The following is a 24,200-nucleotide window of genomic DNA, read 5'->3' on the forward strand; positions in this document are numbered from 1 at the left end:
TAACATGTTTTACCCCTATGCAATGTTTTATTGTCATTTGTGAATTGGAACTATTTTTTAAAAAAATAAAAAAAAGTGAAATCTGGATCAAATACATGGAGGCGTAAAACTTTAAATAGCAGTTTTTCGGTTTGACCTCAGCTGCAGATACGACTTTTACGTTTAGCACGGCAGTATAGTTTGAAGCAACACCCTTGAAATGTCAAATTTACAGTCAAAGTGAAAATTGCTTCAAATCAAATTTTGTAATGTCAAAACGTAATTTCAAAAATTAACAAAAAATCAACACACATTGAAAACAAATTTTTGTAGACATAAACAAACCTTTTAAAAGTTTAACAAAAGTTAAACTTTTAAAACGTTTAAAAATTTAAGTTTGAGTTCAAAAAATTTCTTTTTTTTTTTTTTTTAAAGATAAGAAAATAAAAAACGAGTTTTTCATGGAACCCTTGAATGATCTCCATGGAACCCCTGGGTTCCGCGGAACACAATTTAAGAAGCGCTGATCTAGGGCTTCAGGTGGTGTGAGAGAAATTCTCGACTGCGAGTTTTGGGAGGTTGGTAACTCGCGATAGTGAACAGAATGAATAAAAGAGAGACGTTTTTGAACAACAAGAGCAAAAGAACATTTATTTCGGTCAGGAGGAGACGTCGAGGGCTGTGGTGGGGGCGGGAAGGACGTGCACTTGTGTGGCCCGGCTCCAGCTGTACACCTGGCCCGCATCGAAGGGCTCCAGCCTCGCCATGTGGTAGCTCGCATCCTTCGAAGGGGTCGACTCTGAGGGGAGAGGAAATCAGCTGTTAGATTAAAAAAACCCAAATTCTGAATCGTATCGTATCGTATAGTTGCTTTTGAAGTTATGATTTTATGAATTTTATTGAGTTAGGCCTACTACACACGAGACAACTTAGTTGAACCAAGTTTTGAAAAATGTTGCCTGTCAGCTAGTTGACTGGTGGTTTTTCGTTGTCTTCACACGAGGAAATTGAGTTGATTCAACTTTTCTACAAGTAAGCTGAATCAATTAGAACAGCTGCTCCTCAACGCCGTTCAAACAGAACCAAGTTGATTCCTAATAAATTTAGTCGTGCATATAGCGAGCGCTAGGCAACGTTCCGATGTGTTGAATCAACTAAAGAGTTGATTCAAATGATCGGGCTAGAATGGTAGTTGAACACAAAACCTGGAGTGTCTGATAAGCTGACTGCCGTTGAAGCCGGCGATTCTACCAGATGGCGCTTCCCAATAACCGCCCGTTCGAAAATTGATTCAACTCAGTTGCCTTGTGGGTAAGAGGTCTTTAAGGTGAAGAGATAAATTTCGGCAGAAAAGAATCTTTTAAAAACCATGAAAGCCTACAGAAGCTCGGATAAGAGTAAATATGGGCGCAAACAGTTGATCCGGGCATATAAAACTCGGCAAACTTGACTTAAATTCTTCATTTTTTCTAATCATTCTGCCCATTTTGCCGCACTCTTTGAGTCCTTCGATTCCTGTCACCCAAATCCTGTTTGGGGGAATAATCAAACCGCGGAACATTTGGCTCATTTTCAAAAATTCTCGTCAAAACTGGTAAAAATAAAGCGCTCATTTGTTCGTCAAATGCAGTCTCAATTGATATTGCTGAAATTAAAAATTCAATGCTATATTTGTAAACCAAACAAAATTCATTCAATTCCATTCCACGGAAAACGGTCATTTTGTACCGCACGTGACGCCTCATATATTTCATTAAGAATAATAATTAAAAGGGTAATGAAAATATCTTTATTGCTTAACAAATTACAAACGAATGTGTGGCTCCTTAGCAGCGGCGTACGCAGACAAATCAGTTCGGGGGGGGGGGGGGGGGCTGAGCTCGAAAGTCTTTGAGCTGGGGGGGGGGGGGGATACTTATGAACTGTAGCTAAGAAAAGTTCATGTATCGCTTTTCTGATATCAATACGAATGTAAGATTTCAAAAATACATCATAAAAAAAAACTTGTTCTTTATTATAATTTTTATAATTAATTTTGAAAATTTCGGGGGGGGGGGGGGGCTGTAGCCCTATCAGCCCACCCCCTGGGTACGCCACTGCTCCTTAGGCACAAGATTTCGTCAATACTTTTTAATGAAATACATGAACCGCCAGGTACGGGACAAAGTGACTATACTTTTTCGTGAAATGGTCCAATGCAAATTTTTTTTAAAAATCGTTTAAACTGCTGTTTCTCAACAAATAAGCTCTGTTTCCTTTACATTGGAACTTTTGCCCTCAAAATCTACAACTTATTTGAACATTAATGTATCAACAGAGCAAAAATATAAAGAGGTGTGATAAAATGTTAATGAAATATAAGCGTCTTTTTGGTTCAATAGCGATTTCGGTAAGGCATTCTCAAACCCTACTCGATGAGAGTAATCGCACAAAAACTTGGGGAGAAACGAAAAAAAAAAAAAAAAAAAACATGTTGGTTGAAAACCGTTATGACTCAATAACAGTGAGGTGGGATTTTTTAATTTTTTTTTTCCATTCCAACATAAAAGGACTTTATTTCTATTTCTTCTTTTCTATTTCTTTCTTTCTTATTTCTATTTCTTCTTTTAAACAGCTCGTACAGCTCTACCGTAAAACGCGTTTCTTTACAATAACGCTTACTCTGAGGAGAAACCTTCATAGCGAAAGGGACGATGGAGTTCAAAATTCAGAAACGAAACGACGCAACCAGGATTCGAAGTTAGCGGCCGCTCGACATATTTTGCATCTAAAAATCTTATTTTAATGATAGTATTACAGGGATTGAATGATCAAGACTTCAAAAATAATTAATGCATACATTTTTCATGGTTAACTCAAATTTGGCTCCCTAGAATTGCATTTTTTTCTGTTAGGTAAATAGATTACTAGACGTAATTATAGTTAAATATTTAGTTTCTTAGCTACCTATTTATTTTGACAATTTTAAATGACATTAAACTACCATTTTTTAAGTTTATTCAATCAGAAACATTTTTGTCTTCTTTCGAACAAAAATGAAACATTTTATTTACCAAATACACTTTGGTACTGTTGGGGTTTTTTTCAAAAGTTTATATTTCTAGGGGTTTCTTGAGAAACTGGTGATCAATTATTCTGTAACTTTCGTTACACAAAAAATACGTTTCATCGGACATTTTTCATTAAAAATTAAATCACTTATCAAGAGAATAATTAAACAAAGAATTAAAATTAAAATATTAAAAATTTAGCAAAATATGAACATTTTAAACAGTTAATTTCTCACTGCACCAGAGCGAAAAATAGCAATTTAAAACTTAAAATCTTTTGCAACTAAATAGATTTGGCATCTTCTAACAAAATTGCAGTTGAATATTATAAAAACTTTCTCGGATAGGCGACAAATCGTGAGGGATCGTTCGCAAATTGCAAAAAACTTGCCTGTATTCGTTCAGTGTGACTCGTGATAATAAGATTATTTGTGAACAATCCCTTATGATGCGTTGCGTTTCTGAGAAACATTAAAATACAGCTCAGTCGATTGCCGATATTTTTCTGAATTTTTAAGATATTGAATTGGATTTTTTTTTTTCATAAATTGCCAAAAAAATTTGGCAATGAAGTTTTGAAAGTCATAAACGGCTATCTTTCTCACTTGAGCAGTGAAAAAATAACTGCTTTTAAATGTTCATATTTCATCAAACTTTCATTTTAAATTTTGTTGCAATGCTATGAAGTTTTCTGAAAGTTTGAACAAATTTGACCATAAACTCTGTGCGTTTTGAACCAAAAACATGAGAACAAAATTGATATTTTCGAAAGAAATGCTTAAATCTTCGAGAATATTAAGTGACACTTTCACGAAAATCCGATTTACGAAACTATATACTAAGTAAATTGATTCCTGGAATTTACAGCTTCTTCCCAGCTATTTACGCTGAAGGAGGTTTAAAATTGTTTTCGGTGTTTTCAATTTATTTCTAGTCTCTCAAATACAAATACAAAAGTGACGACCAGCAACAGGCTCTGGGCCCAGCTAGGCTGGTCCTAGTCAATTTACAATCCCCAGTGAAGATCAATGGCCCTCTTAAAACTATCTACTCCCTTAATCATTAAATGCACGGAAGACTTCATTTTTATTGAAAAATGTGAGCTGACCTCCATACTTTTTATGTGACAAAAGTTACAAAACAATTGTAGTCTCCTTTTCTTGACAAATCTGTAAAGGTGAATTTTTGAAAAGTGGCCCAGCACTTTTGGGTATATATGTCCTAAAGTAAGAACCTGTCCGTTAAACAATTCGTCGAACATCGACGATGAACAGAAAAAGCAGGAAAACGAATGCCAAACCTTTGGGGGCAGGAGGCTTCTCTGCCGGGATGTACTTGGAGAGTCGGATGGCGGGAAGCGGCAGGAATCCGGCCAATAGGGGCATCACGTCCAGCACCACGGAATGCCTCCCGGAAGTGTCGATGTTCACCACACCTGCACACACACATCGAACAGTCAGCAATGAACTTGGACTAGGGTAACGTGCCAGCAACAGACATGCTTAAGACATCGCTCTCAAGTTAACTCAATTATGTGAGCCTTTTTATGGATTTAGACTTCTAAAACTATTTTACTCTCATGCAACTATTGTCCGTTTTTCAGGAGAAGGTACTTTGCCATGCCCCCAGCAGAGCGAAAACGCCAAAAAGCGCTTAAAAATGTTTTTAAACCACTCTCGCTTGCTTGTTTACAGAGGCATGTTATTCTGGAGTTTTTTCGATTTGTTTGGGCTCAGGGTCCAAAGTTCGCAGGTTTACGCAGCTAATTCCTTTTCAGGGTCTTTTTTCAGACCATTTATGACTAATAAATATTAATTTCTAAGAAGACATTTTTTTGTAGAGTGTTTTGAAAAAAATAACTTTAAATTCTCACGTTTTCGGTGCTGATCAAAATCAATTTTCGGTTTGAGAATTCGATTACTCATTTTTTCCCCCATCCTATTACTATTGTTTGACACGAGAGAAATTAAATATTCCCGCCTTTAAAAAGAAAAAAAAATTATAGACTGCTTAAAATCAATTTTCGTAAATTCCCACACTCATGGTTCTTCAACTTTCTAAAGCTTCCCTTCCGCTATCTAGTGGACGAAGGGCTATAAAATTTCACAGGGTTCGTACTTAATTTCAAAAAAAAAATGAAGGAGTTTTGATGGAGTACTAATTTGCTGTCATTTAATGATGTCACACTTTTTTCCCAACATATTTGACACCCTTGCTCCTTTGTCACTAAGTGTCACACTTCACCTTACTCCTCCTCTTGTCTTTTGTCATATTTTTTATAAACAAACTATTACAATAACTGTGTGATGTCACCATCTCTCCTGCCCGAGTCAAATTTCATGAACCCGTCTCCCCCTCAAGGCGTGACATCACTTGTAGATGACCCTTTTTACAATATCATAACTGCATTTACTAAACAATTGTTTTTTTTTTTTAACACAATCACCTAAATATAGTTCATCTACTTATGCATTTTTAAACATTTAAATAATAATTAGACAACCTGACTTTTGCTGCTGAGAGTGGCAGAGGGAAAACAATCTGAAAACTTGAAAAAATAGCCAAGCCCCATTTAAGCAAGTTTTATACTTCACTTATGGAATGTCTGAGTCATCTAATAATATTTTCACTTTCAATTTTTTAAATCACATCTTTATGAAAAAAATAAATATTACTACATTAAAATCGCCCTTGAGAAAAATTTCAGTTTTCGATAGAAGTACTCTAAGTTACTGCCATAGAGGAAGATTATGTAGTCTTGAACTAAAAAAGAAGGAGTTTTGAAGGAGTTAAAACCAAAATGAAGGAGTTTGAAGGGCCCTTCAAATTTTTTCCAAAATGAAGGAGTATTGGAGGAGTTTTGAAGGAGCGTACGAACCCTGTTTCAGTTCTGATTAACAGGTAGGCCTGTGCAAGTTTATTAATCTTCAATTGGATTAATAGAGGGGAAAAAAATTTATAAGCGTTTTTTGACGTTTACGCCCCTTTAAAAGAAGAGTTCTATTTTACGTGGGGGTGATCGGTACGCAATCCACCCGCTTCTAAAGGAGCCTATCAAACAGCCTTAAAACCTGGGCGTGCATTTTAATGTGCAAAAAAGTCTTAGTGTCCTTGACATCATTTGCTTCACTTCGAAATTGTCATTTTAGTTATTCTTACATTTTAAAAACCACTGCTTTTACAACAAAATGCTATGATCCGAATATACCTTCTGCCGAAAACAGCGAGATAGAATCATCGGATACCTTGTGCCGAGGATGGAGTCAAGTGCCTTCTCGTAAAAAACGGACGATACTACATCTCATCTAACGTTTGACAGTTTCTAGATCCTCTGAATGAGTTTATTCTGTTTTCATTTGTTCCATTTCGAACAAAGGCCCGGCCCCCCCCCCCCCCCAGTAACAGCCACCGAGAACTCTGATGATACCCAGTAACGGACAGGATGACGAGTAATGGACAAAATTTCCCTTTTCTCTTCAAAATGTGCAAAAATTCTTTATTTTTAGATCTAAAACCTTATTAATTTCAAATGAGCATGAAACACCGACAGACCTCGTGGTGGCTGTTCATATAACCTTCCACCACTGTCTTGCAAATACCAACTGGCTCATAAAATTCAAACCTTCGAAGGAAAAAAAAAACAGGAGATTTTACTAGAGGTATATAGGTGATTCACCATCGACATATCCTCGCTACGGAATTATTAAATTATGCTTTTAAATAACATGAATACTGAATTTAAAGTGAAATGGGGATTTTTTGCAGATGTAAGCAAATGGGTAGTAGCAAGAAAAATATACTGCAAAGGAAAAACTAAATAATAAGGAGTGAATTTGCTTGAAGTTTCGTACATTCTCCAGTCTCTACCAGAAAAGTAGCTACAAAAATTTAATTACTAAAATCCGAAAAAAAAAGGAAATCAATATATAATGAAAATACAATATAAAATAAGTAGGTATAGGGTAGCACATGTTAAAATAACTTCAAACTTTCAAAATATTTGAAATATTTTCAAGATGCAAAAGGATTGAAATCTGATGCCATTTTCGGCAAAGCACGCGTGCTTTGTTGAACATGCAATGTGGAAAGCTTCCAAAAAATTAATTTTTACTAACGGAGTTATTAATTTTCTTATTCCTTGACATTGGTAGACTAGGAAAGGGTGCCATCTATTGAGAAGAAAGTGAAATTTTTGATGATTGACTGAAAAAACTGCAAAAACGGGAGAAAATCGTAAAAAACGGGAAATCGGAAGATGGAAGCAAAAAACGGGAATCTCCCGTTAAAAACAGTAGAGTTGGCAAGTATGCTCTGATGACAGTAGACGGTTGCCCCGTATTCATGGGTCGCAGCAACGTAGTTCTACCCGCCTAAAATTCTTGTTATTTAAATCCAAACTTACACTGTGTGTTACCGGACTCTTGTCTGCTACTGGTGCCGTTAACCTCGTCATTTAGGAAGACTTTGGCAATATCAGGGCTCTCAACAGATTTTTAGTGTGTCACTAGGGTTAAAGGAACTAACATTCTAAAAATAGGGACCTTAATCTGAACTTTCAGAGGTTAAGATCAGGGATGCACTGATTCATCGGCAGAAATCAACTTAGCCGATTACATATAACTGGAAAGTCGGCCGTCAATTTATGGCGGGTGCAAATTGCTTCTACATTCGAACGAAGTCATTGCCTGTTTGATGATATTTTGATGCTTGAAATTGTGGCCCTCACTCCAGTGGTTCAACCCTAAACTCCAGTAGATATCGTTCATTGTTGACCATTTTTTCGTTTTGTCATTCCCCTGAAATGAGTCTTACCAGTAAAACAGTTAAGTTCCCGGATCGAGTTCAGCCTTGTCACAATGAAAAATTTCCATGCAGGTTTAACATTACCAAAACATACTATCAAATGATCATAAAGTGGCTCAAGTTTCATTGTTGAACACACGCGAGTTACTTGATCATCGGCTTTTATATGCACTAACTACCAATAAGTATTTGGACACCTGTGATGGAAAAGAAAAACTAATTTTATTCAAAATCAATATTTGGTAGATCCTCCATAAGCGGCAATTACAGCGTGAACCCTCCGGAGCATACTTTCCACAAGTCTTTGTATGACAGCGAGTGGTATTTTTCTTTCACTCAGCTTGGAGAAGACATAGAAGTTCCTTCACCAATTTTGCACGGGGAGTGCACCCCTGAATTCAGCGATGCAACTCCTCCCAGAGGCTCTCGATAGGGTTCAGGTGGGGGCTCTGGGCAGGCCAGTATATTTGATGAACTCCATTGGCACCATACCAAGCTTTGGTTAACGTCGAAACATAACAACTGGCATTGTCGTCCTGAAAGTAACAGAGGTCCAACCCGAAAAATTGCCACAACGTAGGAAGCACATTGTCATCCCAAATAGTGCAGAAGGCATCTGAGTTGAGCTTACCATGAATGGGGACAAAGAGTCCTAGCAAATACCAGGAGAAACATCCCTAGGGGGCATTCCAAGGTATTTTTGACATTTATGTAGAGTCCGTAACGTGACCTTTTTTGTCATAACTTTTTAATTTACTGTTTGATTAGCATATTATTTTATTTTGATCTTTTCCTACCAACACACCAGCTGAAATTAAAATAATTTGCAAATCAAACGGTAAATTAAAAAGTTATGGCAAAAAAAGGTCACGTTACGGACTCTACATAATGTCAAAAATACCGTGGAATGCCCCCTAGACCATAATTCCACTTCCACCGAATTCGACTGTTGGCACAATGCACTCTGGCAGGAGACGTTCTCCACGTAGACGCCAGCCCCTGCCATCTGAACGGTAAAGGGTGAACCTTGATTCGTCACTCCAAAGAACCTGTTTCCACTGAACAACGGTCCAATTTCGATGTGCTTCGCACCACATTAACCGAGAAAGGCGGTTAGACTTTATTATCAAAGGCTTATGGGAAGCAGCACGACCATGAAAACCAAGCAGATGTGCTTCTTTACGAATGGTATTACATGAAACAACACTCCCGGATGCCTGTTGAAACTCCTCGCCGATGAGGGCCATCCGTTGGGTGCGATTCTTCCGAATTTCTCTGGACAGCGCTCGTTGGTCTCTATCTCCCAGTTTCATTGGTCTGCTTACTCGGGGCACATACCGACAATGACCGCTCACCTACCACTTCTTAATCACATAGGCCACTGTCGATTTTGGGTACTTCAGATGGCAAGTAATGTCCCTTAAGGATCGGCCACATTCGTGATCCCAATAATTATACCTTTCTCGAAATCAGAGAGCTCCGAACTGCGAGGCATCTTGCATGCGACTAAAGCCGATGCTGTTTCCTACACGATATATACCGGCAGAGGCTGTGACGTACCTTAGGACTGCACATATCAACATTTGCATAGGTGTCCAAATACTTATTGGTAGTTAGTGTATAAGATGATTCAATTTTGGTTGATTTATCGGCTATTTTTTACTTAAAATTGCTATTGTTTTGAGCAAGAAACTAGACAAGGAGGCCTGATCGGTAAATATCCGGGCTCCTGACAGGAGAGTTCCAGGTTCAATGTCAGCCGGTCGAAGATTCTCCGAGTTAACTGACGATGATTACGAAACTTCAAATACGTCGTGGTCATAAAGTCCTCCACGCGAATCAATACCAATGGGGGTGCCGAACCAGGAGCTGTTCGGCTTCCGATTTGGTTCTAAATTCCGAAAGGTTGATAGATGGTGCTTCCATCTATCGTGTGCTGTCCGAGCTAATGGGTACTTCCACCTAAATGGTATTCGTTAAAACGAAAGCTGTCCCCCACTGCCTTAAATCGACTAGTAGTTGTTGTCGGAGATCCGAATAGTAGAAACTATGCAGAATGAATTTCAGCTGATTGGTCGACTGATTTTTTTATGCATATTTTTAAAAATTACCTTTGTTTTGAGCAAGGTTTCCCAAACTTTGCTGATTTGAATCCCCTTTTGAAGAATTTGCATTTTCTAAGGGCAATCTAGCCTATCTCCATAGATACTTTGCACGGATTGCCACTCGGCCTCAACTTCGAAAATTCCTGGCTCAAAACGAGAAAGTACGCTGAAAGAATTTATTACTTCTAGCCAATCGTTTTCAGTGCTAGTTACCGTGCCTGCATTGGATTCAAATTTACAAATCAGGCAGTGAGAAGCAAAGGGATGTAAGTCCAAAACGAAAATTTTATAGATAACCAGTACACATGGCAGGTGAACCTCTCCTCTGTCTTGGGGCAAGCGATGGTACTAGTGGTCCTGGTAGTTGCTTCTTTACAGCGTGATTTAGAAAAAAATTTCAATGAAAGTCTACCAAGGATGTCATCTTAAAACGCATCATAACTTGAAAATGTCCACTTGCATCCCTTTGCTTCTCACTGCCTCAAATGGTCGTGGTAAGGAATGCAAACAACACATTACTACATTATTTTTTTTTTAGAAAAAAAAAAACCAAAACAATAAAAGAGACACAAGGAAACCTCAGAATGAATCTGACATTTTAAAGGAAAAAGTCACCAGGTTTCCAAAAAAAAAAAAAAAGGAGTTTTGGTGGCTTGAAACTAAAAAAGGGACTTTTAGCTGGGAACCCCATAGACTAATAATAAGAGTAGACCGAGCTTTCTCATTCTTGCTGATAAAGAAAACTGGTTCATAGATGTATCATGTGACTAGTGGAAGGGCTTGGCGAAGACTTTGGCAGCATGGTTGCTAGATGGCAGCATTATCTATAGTTTGGCACTCGACATGTATTTTAAGACAATGTGTTTTCATTAAAAGAAACTTCCAGGTGCAGACATTGAACTGTTTTTCTTTTAGTTATGCATTATTTTGACATTAGTAATAGTTTTTGATCAGTTTTCGGTCACTTTTATTTCATTTGGAGCTGTCAGCGTTGGCGTGAACGAAATGGCGTAAACGTCTTGCGTTAACGCAAAAATGTAATAATCGGTATCTTAAATTGAAACTGTAGGAAAAATTCTTACCGTTTGCCGATTCTTCTTGGTCGCTTGCATCTTTTATTGCTTGGAGAGTTATTGAAATTGACTAAAGAAAATGCACAATACTATCTAAACGAAAAACTCACTATATTAACGAAATATTTACAACTTAGAATAACAAATTTACAAATCGGACTCCATAAAAGATCATTCTTCCGTGTTCCATCAATTCTATTTATTTTATTTCGCGTTGGCATTGATCGTCTGCTACGATTAACGCCCGCTGTTGCTAGGATATCCACCAGTCACATGGTTTGGTTTATGAGCAGCAAAAGGGTTGCCATAGCTTGGTCTACTCTTATTATTAGTCTATGGAAAACCCTGAGCTCCGAGCAAACGTTACATATTCCATTTTGGAACTTTATCTCACCTGCTGTCCTCCCGCAGACTGCCCAGGTGGCCTGGTCCGCCACCACCTCGTACATGAGGGAGGTGAAGCCCGAGGGGTGGACCTGGTGGATGGTCACATGCATGAAGCAGGTGGTACCCGCCCGGCAGAACTCGGAACCCCGGGGGGGGTTCCACCCTGGATCGGATGGCATACAGCGTCTGCGGGAGAGAGAGAAGGAAAGAGCATGACGCCCGAGGAACATCGAGGTAGTGCCACTATATAGACAGGCCGATGCAAACAGCTTAAGTTGTGCCATTTTGGATCGGATTCAGTGGCGTAGCTAGACCCGACTTTCGGGGGGGGGGGTTACTTCTTTTATATATATATATATATATATATATATATATATATATATATATATATATATATATATATATAATATATTTATATATATATATATTTAATATATATATATATATATATATATATATATATATATATATATATATATATATATATATATATATATATATATATATATATATATATATATATATCTCCAAGCGATATATATATATAATCGCTTGGAATTTTTTCCTTTTCTTCTTTTTTTTTTCTTTCTCTTCTCTCTTCTTTTTCTCTTTTTTTTTTTTGAGACTAACTTTTCGGGGGGGGGGGGGGGTTTGTCCCCAAAACCCCCCCCCTTAGCTACGCCCCTGATCGGATTTTTCATTGTTGCACTGCTCGGGTTACCACAGCAGAGTGTCGGATTTCGCCAATTTTGCCGAAAATAATACAGTAAAATCCCTCTAATGCGGACACTAATGGGACAAATATTTTTGTCCGCAATAGAGAGGTGTCCGCAAGACAGGGGTTTAATAATGTTATTTGCATTGGAACAGGGAAATTAAAAATTGTCCGCATAAAAGGGGTGTCCGCCCATGAAGGGTGTCCGTTAGGAGGGGTTTTACTGTATTTCATTTTATAAACAATTCACGTGCTGCTAATAATTACTCACAGTGAACAATCACCAATGCGATAATTCGCCAGAAAAGACAACCACTCAAACTCGTGCTCCGATCCAAAAAGGCTGATCTTAAGCTGATGTGTCGGCTCGTATATATATATATATAGGGGCCTTACATCAAGGGAATACAGTGTTCCGTTCTAACCTGCAAGACCTTTGTTTTCGCAACCGTTAGTCCTAGATACATAAAGGGTATTTTTTTAGAGGTGCAGTAGAAGACCGTTATAACGCACACCTTGGGACTAGAGCCTTTGCATTATACAGGTTTTGGCGTATATAGGTCATTTCACAAATTTTGAAACTAATATTCAGAATATATCTATATATTAGCACTTCAGAATTAGTTCTGAAATGAGTATTAAAACACTAATTATAGAACTAATCATTCACAAATGAATATGCTTTACAATTAAAAGAAAGTGAATTATCCTGCACTTCAGCTAGCTTCATGGTTTGCATAACAGCTGCATTTTCATGAGCCATCTGCTGGTATTTTCTTTTTACTGTGAACACTAATTTTCATTTTAAAACTTTGAATCAAGATGGAAAGATGAAAAACTTTCAAAATTTAATTTTCCTAACAATTTTTATGTTTGCAAGACAAAACAGAGGGACTTTTTTAATTTCAAAACCTATTGTTTACTTTTGAAAAGTTGCGCAGTTTATAGAGAATAGCGTTATACAGGTCGGCATTGAAGAGGTATTCTACTGTAGTTGTTTCTGAAAAGTGTATGAATTTCATATTTTTATGTTTGCATTCAATATTAAAACTTCTTTTTTTTTTGCATTTGTAGGGGGGTGACACCATAAAATATCACCCCCTGGGTCACCGGTACCCCACTGATTATGGTATTTTATTCTCATACAGTAGCAAACCGTCATAACGCACACCTTGGGACCAGAGCTTTTGCGTTATACAGGTTTTGGCGTACATAGGTCATTTCACAAATTTTGAAACTAACATTCAAAATAAATCCAGGGGCGGATACAGACTACCATTTTAGGGGGAGTCATGCTAAAGAGTACCCCCCCCCCCATACCAGAACGAACCTACTGTTTTGGGCACAAAAAAATTCCTTAGATGTTGGATGTCAATAAAAAGCACGAAATCGGTCAGGAATAGGGCTCCTAATAGGCATAAACGTTGCAAATTAATTTTATAAAAGAAGAAATTTTAAAAATGTACTTTAAAAAATAATGTATGAAATGAAACCAAACTAACAACTGAAGTTGTTTACATTTTATTCATACGGTGTTTGAACACAGTGTGGTGGACGGATACTATTGTCGACAGTTTAGAGGGGGTCATGACCCCCTTGACCCTCCCCTTGTATCCGCCACTGAATAAATCTATATATTAGCACTTCAGAATGGCTTTTGTCTGCAATGAGTATTAAAGCACCAATAATACTATTTGTTATTCACAAGTAAATATGTTTCACAATTAAAAGAAAGTAAATTATCCTGCACTTCTGCTAGCTTCATGGTTTGCATAACAGCTGCATTTTCTAGAGCCATCTGATATTATCTCTTTACTGTGAATATTAATTTTCATTTAAAAGCTTTGAATTAAGCTGGAAAGATGAAAAACTCTTTCAAAATTTAATTTGCCTAACAGTTTTTATGTTTACAAGGCAAAACAGAAGGATTTTTCAACCTTCAAAACCTATTGTTGACTTCTGAAAAGTTGTGCGGTTTATAGAGAACTGCGTTATATAGGTCGGCATTATAAAGGTATTCTACTGTATAGAACTTTAGGTTCAAATAAAACACCATTAAATGATATAAATCGCCATGAATTTGGCTTTATTCGAAAGATGATTCTTTGCCATTTTTATTTAAATGTGATTTCTGGTATATGGCCACTTCGGCTGGCTCGGAGGAGGTCTAATCGGGAAGTCCAATTTTCGATCACTTTTTTGCAGCAATGGGGGCCATATGCGAGTGATATGGGGCGAATGTTCTTGTCCGAGGCTTCAATCGTCTGTGGTTTATCGGTGTAGACCCGAGACTTCACACAGCTCCACAAAAAATAGTCCAGCGTAGTTAAATCGCATGCTCTCGCAGGCCAATTCACGGGTCCATTAAGCGAAATTATTCGTTCACCGAAAGTTTCTTTCAATAAATCAATTGCGACAAGCGCTGTGTGGCGTGTTGCATCATCCTGTTGTCTCTTCATGATGAAATGGCAAACCAAACTAAACTTAAAATAAGTCACAACTATCAAAATGGCCCACAGATCAAACAGTGTTCCCTACTTAAAGTTCTATACCTCTAAAAAAAAAACACCCTTTACTTCCAATTGCAAAAATGCTCAAAATCAGATGCAGAATTAAGATATTGAAAGTTTGAAGCAAAAATAAAAAAGAGTCAAAAAATACAAAATTTAACTTTTTATACGGGCCCCCAGGTCCATTAACTAATATTTAGGGAAATAACCTCCTTTGAAAACTACTACTGACACAAAAAACGTGACAGCTGTGCGACCAAAACTCAGGGAGATATTCCAGTTTAAAGTTTTAAGGGACCATACAGAAGATGAGATTGGAACTTATTGCCCTTTAAGAAGAATGACAGGTTGTCAAAGTAAAAAAAAAACGAAGTATTTATATTTTTCATTGCTATTCAAAAATAAATGCAAATGGTATGCCGTGATACGCAAAAACACTCGACGGACAAAACTTTGATCAATTTGAAAAACCACAATCTAAGTACATATATAATTTCTAACACTTGTTAACCGCTATATTTCCCCCCAAAACGTAGGGTGAAAAGTAATGTAAGTCACAAAACGCTGCGTTTCATATCTCGGTGAATATTGATAGTACAGTAAAACCTGTAAAATTGACCACCTGTCTAAGTTGACCGCTTTTATCAGGCACGGAATGAGCACTTAAAATATAAATCAACCTCTGTAAGTTGACCACCTGTTTAAGTTGACCACCAAAGTAATGCACCGCAGGTAGTCAACTTACACAGGTTTCACTGTACTAATTTCTAACTTTTTGTGTTGGAATCATTTTTCAATGGAGATTATTTTCCTAAATATAAGGTAGGGGACCTAGGGCCCGTATAATAAGTTAAATTTTGTATTTCTTGACTTATTTTTATTTTCATTTCAAACTTACAATATCTTAACTTTGCATCTGATTTTGAACATTTTTGCAATTGGAAGTAAAGGGTGTTTTTTTAGAGTTATAGAACTTTAAGTCGGGAACTCTGTTTGATCTGTGGGCCATTTTGATAGTTGTCACTTGTTTCGTGTTTAGTTTGGTTTGCCATTTCATCATGAATAGACAACAGGACAGTGCAACACAGCGTGTGTTACAATTGATTTATTAAAAGAAACTTTCGATGAACGAATAATTTCACTTAATGGACCCGTGAATTGGCCTGCGAGATCATGCGATTTAACTACGCTGGACTATTTTTTATGGGGCTGTGTGAAGTCTCAGGTCTACACCGATAAGCCACAGACGATGGACGTCTTGGAGGAGAACATTCGCCACATATCACTCGCATACGGCCCCCATTGCTGCAAAAAGTGATAGAAAATTTGACTTCCCGATTAGACCTCCTCCGAGCCAGCCGAAGTGGCCATATACCAGAAATCACATTTCAATAAAAATGGCAAAGAATCATCTTTCCAATAAAGCCCAATTCATGGCGATTTATACCATTTAATGGTGTTTTATTTGAACCTAAAGTTCTACACAGTCGAATACCTTTATAATGCCGACCTATATAACGCAATTCTCTATAAACCGCACAACTTTTCAGAAGTAAACAATAGGTTTTGAAGGTTGAAAAATCCTTCTGTTTTCCCTTGTAAACATAAAAACTGTTAGGCAAATTAAATTTTGAAAGAGTTTTTCATCTTTCCAGCTTAATTCAACGCTTTTAAATGAAAATTAATATTCACAGTAAAGAGATAATATCAGATGGCTGTAGAAAATGCAGCTGTTATACAAACTATGAATCTAGCAGAAGTGCAGGATAATTTACTTTCTTTTAATTGTGAAACATATTTACTTGTGAATAACAAATAGTATTATTGGTGCTTCAATACTCATTGCAGACAAAAGCCATTCTGAAGTGCTAATATATAGATTTATTCAGTTGCGGATACAAGGGGAGGGTCAAGGGGGTCATGACCCCCTCTAAACTGTCGACAATAGTATCCGTCCACCACACTGTGTTCAAACAGTTCTTCAGTACCTTTATAATGCCGACCTATATAACGCAGTTCTCTATAAACCGCACAACTTTTCAGAAGTAAACAATAGGTTTTGAATACATCTAGGACCAACGGTTGCGAAAATGAAGGTCTTGCAGGTTAAAACGTTACATCCCGTATATTAAAACATGTGAACGCTTTCAGCATGTCACTCACCTCGTAGCTGTTGAGCTTGAGCTCGAACTGGTAGGGGTAGGGTCCCAGGTCCGGGAAGTCCTGGATATTGTAGGTGGCAGAGAAGTCGAACTGCAGGGGCAGGAGCTCCGGCTCTTCGCTCAGGATCTCCCAAAGGAAGCTAGTAGACTGGTCGGAGTCGACCACCTGGGTGGGGGAAAAGTGGATCAACAACCAGTAAAGGGCAATGCTCTTCATAATTGGATGGGTCAGTTGCCAAATCGATTAACTCCACTTTTTAAAAAAATCCTTATTTCAGCTTTAATAGTGCTTAATCAATGCTTAGAATGTGAATTTATATTAAACTTTTGGTTCAGTTTAAGAAAGATATTAATACAAATACAAATACAATGACCAGCAACAGGCTCTGGGCCCAGCTAGACTGATCCTAGTCAATTTACAATCCCCAGTGAAGATCAATGGCCCTCTTAAAACTATCTACTCCCTTGCTCATGACCACCTCTTCCGGTAAACTGTCCCAATGTTCCACTACCCTGCTAAAATAATTTTTCCTAACATCCATGTAGCCTTAGATTTAAATAGCTTAAAACAATGACCCCTCATCCTGTTTTCAGTGCTAAACTTCAGCCCCGTAACATCTTTCATTTTGATAAATTTAAACAACTGAATCATGTCCCCTCGGTCTCTTCTTTGCTCAAGACGGTACATTTTTAGCCTTCTAAGCCTGGAATCATAGTCTAAGTGAGAAAGTCCACTTATTAGCCTTGTAGTCCGCCTTTGAACCCTTTCCAATACATTAATGTCTTTCTTAAGATAAGGAGACCAAAACTGAACAGCATACTCCAAATGGGGTCTTACCAAACTTCTATATAAGGGCAGAAGAACTTAAGGTATATAATTAAGGTATTGGAAAGGTATCAAAGGCGGGCTACAAGGCTAATAAATGGACTTTCTCATTTAAACTATGATTTCAGGCTTAGAAGGCTAAAAACGTGCAGTCTTGAGCAAAGAAGAGACCGAGGGGACATGATTCAGTTGTTTAAAGTTATTAAAATGAAAGATGTTACGGGGCTGAAGTTTAGCACTGAAAACAGGACAAAGGGTCATTGTTTTAAGCTATTTAAATCTCAGGCTAACTTGGATATTAGGAAAAATTAATATTTTAGCAGGGTAGTTGAACCTTGGAACAGCTTACCAGAATAGGTGGTCATGAGCAAGGGAGTAGATAGTTTTAAGAGGGCCATTGATCTTCACTGGGGATTGTAAATTGACTAGGATCAGCCTAGCTGGGCCCAGAGCCTGTTGCTTTTGGTCGTCACTTTTGTATTTGTACGTTTCTGATCCTGAGATGGCAGAAAATGGGCCCATTTACTTCATTGGATAACACTACCTTCTTCATCACTTTTCTCGACTTTTTGTTTTACGGAGTTAATTGATTTGGCAAGTGAAGCATCCAATTAGCAGTGAGTTAGCACCCTCAAGCCGGGGCTCGGGCAGAACGACATACAAAATGCCGACAGCCCGGTTATGACATCCAAAGACTCCAGTTCCGTCCTTTTTAGGGACTCAACAGTCAGAAATAGTCCATAGCCAAGCTGGAGAACATCTGCCTCTAACTTGGGTAATCAAGTGTTCCAGATCCAGGCTGATGAGGCCATAGCAAGGACGAAACTGCAGGGGTAGAAGTGATCGACTTGTCACATGTAGGACATTTTCCACAAAAAATATAGGACAAATATAGGACACATTATATGAATAGTTTCGCTATGAAAAAAGAAATAATACATACATAGTATTTATTTATTCTTATCAATGATTTTGTTTAAAAAAAACCCCTCAAACAAAATTATAACTTACACCTGAAATGACTTTCCTGTAGTTGAAAGAATAATTTTTGAAAAAAGTGTACTTTGTAGACAAAAAAAAAAAGAAAAAAGAACAAAGTGAAATTTATTGATAATTAACACAGCAATTCACAATTTTTGCAGGGATAGAAGTGTCACAAACATAGCTTATACAAATAAATAAAAACCGTCTTTGTGTTGAGAACTACCAGGAAATAACCAATGCTTTGTAGCACAAATATACAGATATTTTGTTCTATAAAATTCCACAAAAAAAAAAAGATTGCAAAAGACTATTAGAACATTCCGATCAGAAAATGCATTGAACACAAAAATATACCGGCGAAAACAAAAACCAAAAAAAACCACGCTGGAAAACAAAACAAACTGCTGTTGCCAAACGCAAAATTCTAAAACCAACTTCAGAATTCGTTCTCGAAACTCCACCCACTACAGTGACGTCTTATTGCTGTGGCCAATGAGAGAAGATGCCTGTTGCAGGATTTAGTGAGTTGCGTTTCTTAATTTGAAATTCGTTTGCACACGTGCTTTCGACGAAAAATCCGAAGTCGGATAGTTTATTTACTGTTGTTTTAAAGAAATAAATTGGATAAAAAAGCAGGAATATAGGAAATATAGGACATTTTCCAAAAATATAGGACGATTTTCATACTTTTTTTGAAAATATAGGAAATATAGGATATATAGGACCACTTCGACCCCTGAAACTAGAATCTCTGGATGTCATTAGCGGGCTGTTGGCATTTTGCATGTAACACTCTTCATACGAACACATTAATACTAGAAAGACTTCCAATTGCCATATGCTTATAAAGACCCAGAAAAGAGCCAGTGTGGCCCCTTCCGATTTTTTTTTTTTTTTGACATTTCTTCCTGAGTGGATCCATATGCACGATGCCTCTTTTCTTTCGACAAAAGACGAACTGAGAGCATGATACTGTTCAGTGATGTTATCTCTACCTCAACACAAAGTGTGGAGTTAATTTCTCTTTTGAAGTAAAATGGCTATCGTTTGGCTGGTGAACAATCAGAAGAGTTTACAGTATTAGTTAGCTCGTTACGCTCTTACGCTTTGACTACTCAATTAATCATCATGAAATTTTGCATATAGGTTGACGGGGTTTTACAGAAAAGCCCTTAAGGTGCCTTTCATCCAGAGAAAAAGTACTGTTCCTGAGCAGTATAAAGTAAAAACCCACAGCTAAGTCCTAATTGGCTGAATTGTAAAAAAGCAGTAAAAAACTTAGTTACTCTCTTACGCTTTGACTACTCGATTAATCATCATGAAATTTTGCATATAGGTTGACGGGGGTTTTACAGAAAAGCCCTTAAGTTACCTTTCATCCAGAGAAAAAGTACTGTTCCTGAGCAGTATAAAGTAAAAACGCATAGCTAAGTCCTAATTGGCTGAATTGTAAAAAAGCAGTAAAAAAACTTAGTACGATTGAATGCGTAAAATGACGCAACGTGTATAAAGTACAAACAAAGTATTAAAATAGAGTTAAAAACTCAGCAAGCAGCTGTTTCGGGGCTGTCAAATGCAAGCTCCTTCAGGGTGGCGACAGGAACTGTGAAAAAAAGTTCCCTGACTTTTCCCTGATTAAGTTCACCAAATTTCCCTGATTAAGTTCACCAAATTTCCCTGATTTACGTTACCAACGATAATGGCTTTCTTTCTTTGCTATACTTGAAATCCATTGTATGTTTGTATAAAATGCAGTATTTTAAATGTTTTAAGTTGTGTAAAGTTGAACTAAAAATATACTTTTAAAAAATGTTATTTTTTAAAAGTATATTTTTAGTTCAACAACTTTTTTCTTAGAAAGTTCATTCTGTGGTTAATAAGTAAGATTCAATACTTTGACGTTGAGGAAAAAAGATGCACAAATATGCGGCGGTGTATAATCGCACCTCATTAATTTCTTTTCTTTTTTTTTGAACAGATAATTGGCGGAAAATGCGTAGGGAATTAGAGTACTTAATTTTGTAAAGCAAAAGAAAAAATTTTTTTTCTTCATAAAATCAATTTTCCCTGATTTTTTGTTATTTTTTCGAAATTCCTTGATATTTCCCTGACTTTTCCCTGAGTAATAAAGTTCCCTGACTTTTCCCTGATCTCCCTGATTTGTCGCCACCCTGTCCTTCATCAGTCATAAAAGAAGAACAAAAAGTCCACACAATGTAGACCAAACCACAAATAAAAGAAAAATGGAAGGAAGCAAAGAAAATGGACATAGAACCCGGAAACGTTTCGTCACAGAACAGCAACGACACCTACAGTGTGGAAAAACGTCAAAACAGAAAAAAGTTTAATTTAAAGATGAGATTTCCAAACACCAGGGAACTCGATAAATAATTAACTACTGAAGCAAAAATTTTCCAGATGTAATAACATTACAATGTTTTAAACTCTATTTTAATACTTTATTTGTACTTCATTCATGTTGTGTCATTTTACGCATCCTAATTGACTATTTCTACGCAAAATAAATTATCCAATCTTTTTGCACTCGATGTCCTTATTATCCTGTTAAAAAAAACCCTCTTAGAAAGTTTTTCGTAGACTTTGTAGCTCGAATCATCTTAACAGCCTACAAAAAAGTTTTTAGCATTTTTAAGAAAATGTATATCAGCATTCAAAATATCAACTCAGTGAAATAAATAGCAAGAAGAAATGTTGTTGCACTGTAAAACAGGGGAACATTGCTCCTCTAGGGATAACATTGCTCCAAAATAACATTGTTTAACCTACTACTGATAATTGGCAAATTTCCCACCTGTTTACTGTCTTTTTCTAACTATTTGAATTTTTATTCTGCATTGTCAACCACTTCAAAGGGGTGGGGGGGGGGGGGAGATTATGGGGCAAGTTGCGCCATCGAAGTTTTTGGGGGGATTTTAAATTTTTTTAAATTTATTTATTGGTTAATTTTTAAATCGGATTATTTATTTTACTTTATTCTGTTCATATTTTATTTCATTTATTTATTAGTTGCTGTGTGTGAGTGTGTATGTTGTTGGTGTAGTACAGAACTTTCAAATAAAATAATAATTAAAAATAAATAAATAAATAAATAAAATTTAAAAATAAATTAATTAAAAAAATTAAAACTAGATCTAATAAAAAAAGAAAGCTAAAAATAAAAAATAAAAAAGAGAAAGAGGATTGAGAAAATTTGGGGGGGGGGGGGGGAATTTGCGCCATTGAACTTGGGGGGGGGGATGGGCACCCCTGCCACTTCATCACTAAAGTCCCCAAAAATCAGTAAAAAACTTTTACACTTTTTCAAGCAACGTTATCCCCAGAGGAGCAATGTTCCCCTGTTTTACAGTTACTTTTTAAAATTTAAAAAAAAAATATATATATTATTTTTAATATATATATATATATATATATATATATATATCAGGTATTTTATATTTGCTGCAATACCTGAAGAAAAAATAGACTCGTAACAGCACAAAACCCACCGATTCCATCCCCACCCCTTGGATCTTTTCCTTTCAGGAAGAACTCTCAGAAGCGAAAGGATTCAACTGTAAGACTGTTCAAATCAGACAGTACACTGTTAAAAAATTTTCCGGAAAATTTACGGTAATTGTTACCGGCATCCATGTTGCCAGTAACTATTACCGTAAAAATCAAATGTTACTGTAAAATTTTACGGTTTCCTCGGTAGGCCACAGCAACCAGTTGGCGCTGGGATCGCTTATTTCTCCGGTATAAATTACCGTAAAAATCGGCGATGCAATTTTACAGTAACAATTACCAGAAAATCTTCCTGAATTTTTAACAGTGTACCCAAGGAAGGAAAAATTCGGAAGGGTTCGCTCACCAGTTCTTTGAAGGCACAGAGCTCCTTGAGGGGGACATTGGGCTTGTCCATGGGGGTCAGCTGGACATCACGGAAGAGGAAGCGTTTCCGAGACATTCCGTTAATTGTCACCTGGATGTATTTCCTGGGGAGAGAACATCCCTGTATGTTATTTCTCAAAAGCAAAAAAAAAAAGCTGAAACTATTTAACGATATTCCTCGAACTGAGAATGATGGAATTCTACTACAGCCGAACGTTCTTGTGACGAGCCCTGCTTTAACAACAACCCAGATTTAGAGCAGTGTTGATAGATTAGGGGAAATTTCCCCATTTTGGGGAAATCTGGTGCTCTCTGGGGAAATTTTGGGGAAATGGTTTTTGAGGGGAAAACCTGGGGAAAAAATATTTTTTTCGTATTTAAATTCGCGTTTTGACATCTGGTAGTTACACAGTATCGAACAGCGTTGGTTTAGCCTTGCTCAACTTTATGGATTTCGCATTATGTGGAATATTATGCTACGAAATTCGCATTAATAGTTCTGCGTGAGTAAGAAACAGGCAAATATAAGTGTGATGAAGAATTTTCTTAGATAAATATATACAAAAATCATAGTTTAAATGTACATACAGAAGCAGAGTAAGTAAATGCGAGTAGAAAGAAAATATTTGGTTATTTCTTATCTGTCGGTCAGGCGCTTGTATTTATGACTAGTGGCTACGGCTTTGCCCGTAGTAGAAAATTAAAAGGTATTTTAGTTTCCCCTGTATATTTACAAATAATGCATGATGAATTTCTGCGCAATTGGTTTGCCCGCATTATGATAACTTGGTAATTTAGTCGTCCATCTTATGAAAATTTTGCTCAGAAAAATGTTCGTAAAATTGGAATCGAAAAATCGCTTAAAGGTGCACACCCCCGTGATACAAACTAATTCTTTGTCAAATTTCATGAAAATCGGTCGAACGGTCTAGGTGCTATGCATGTCACAGAGATCCTGACAGAGAGACTTTCAGCTTTATTATTAGTAAAAATAAAAAAAGATAACGAAGACAAAAAAAAAAAAAATGTGAAAATGGGAAGAAAAAAAAAGTTGGGGAATTTTATAAGAAAATTTGGCTATTTGGGGGAAAAAAAATTTTTCAAGAGACAAAATATCAGAGGAAATCGACTCATTTTATGAAAATGTGGAAAAATAATTTTTGAATTTGGGGAATTTTGATAGAAAACATTGCTTTTTGGGGAAAAGTTGGAAGGGAATTGGGGAAATCTGGATTTGACCATCTGGCAACACTGATTTAGAGAGGAAATCAGAAATACTTGGTTAGAACAATGTTAAGTCTATGGTAGCATAGCTCGCTTTTAATGAGCAAACCCCGCTGAAAGCGAGCATTACCTCGTGATTCATAAAATTTCTATTGATTTACAACTCAGCTTATCCTTTTTTCAAAACTTTTTTTTTAAACATTCCTAAGTCAACCAAAGTTGGTGATAAGTTACAAATCCTGAGAACAAGCGATGACAGCACTTTTTTTTAGTTTTTGGAATAAAGAAATTTTAAAAAATTACATTACATTCCTCAAAAACAATGACATAAGAAAGAGAGCTTCAGACAGTTCGAAGCTAAGTAACCAAACTTTTTGAAACACAGTGATTAAAAAGAAGAGAAAAGGCTACGATAATTAATTTTTATGATTTTTTCACGAACTCGTTTTTTATGAGTACTCGTTTATAATGAGTAAATATCGCGGTCCCTT

The 24,200-nt window shown here is 36.7% G+C and overlaps 1 protein-coding gene across 1 annotated transcript in view; it reads right to left on the reverse strand.

The window, feature by feature from the left end:
- Positions 1-609: 609 nt before the first annotated feature.
- The window catches only part of LOC129232778 (trafficking protein particle complex subunit 10-like), a 103,274-nt gene continuing 79,683 nt past the window's right edge, over positions 610-24,200 (reverse strand). The window contains 6 exon segments of the mRNA XM_054866880.1: positions 610-778; positions 4,330-4,464; positions 11,405-11,552; positions 11,554-11,583; positions 16,786-16,950; positions 22,466-22,589. Of these exon segments, the coding sequence (XP_054722855.1) occupies positions 639-778; positions 4,330-4,464; positions 11,405-11,552; positions 11,554-11,583; positions 16,786-16,950; positions 22,466-22,589 (742 nt within the window). The 3' untranslated portion in view covers positions 610-638.

The sequence above is a fragment of the Uloborus diversus genome, unplaced genomic scaffold (assembly GCF_026930045.1).
Source record: "Uloborus diversus isolate 005 unplaced genomic scaffold, Udiv.v.3.1 scaffold_14, whole genome shotgun sequence".
Lineage (NCBI taxonomy): Eukaryota > Metazoa > Arthropoda > Arachnida > Araneae > Uloboridae > Uloborus > Uloborus diversus.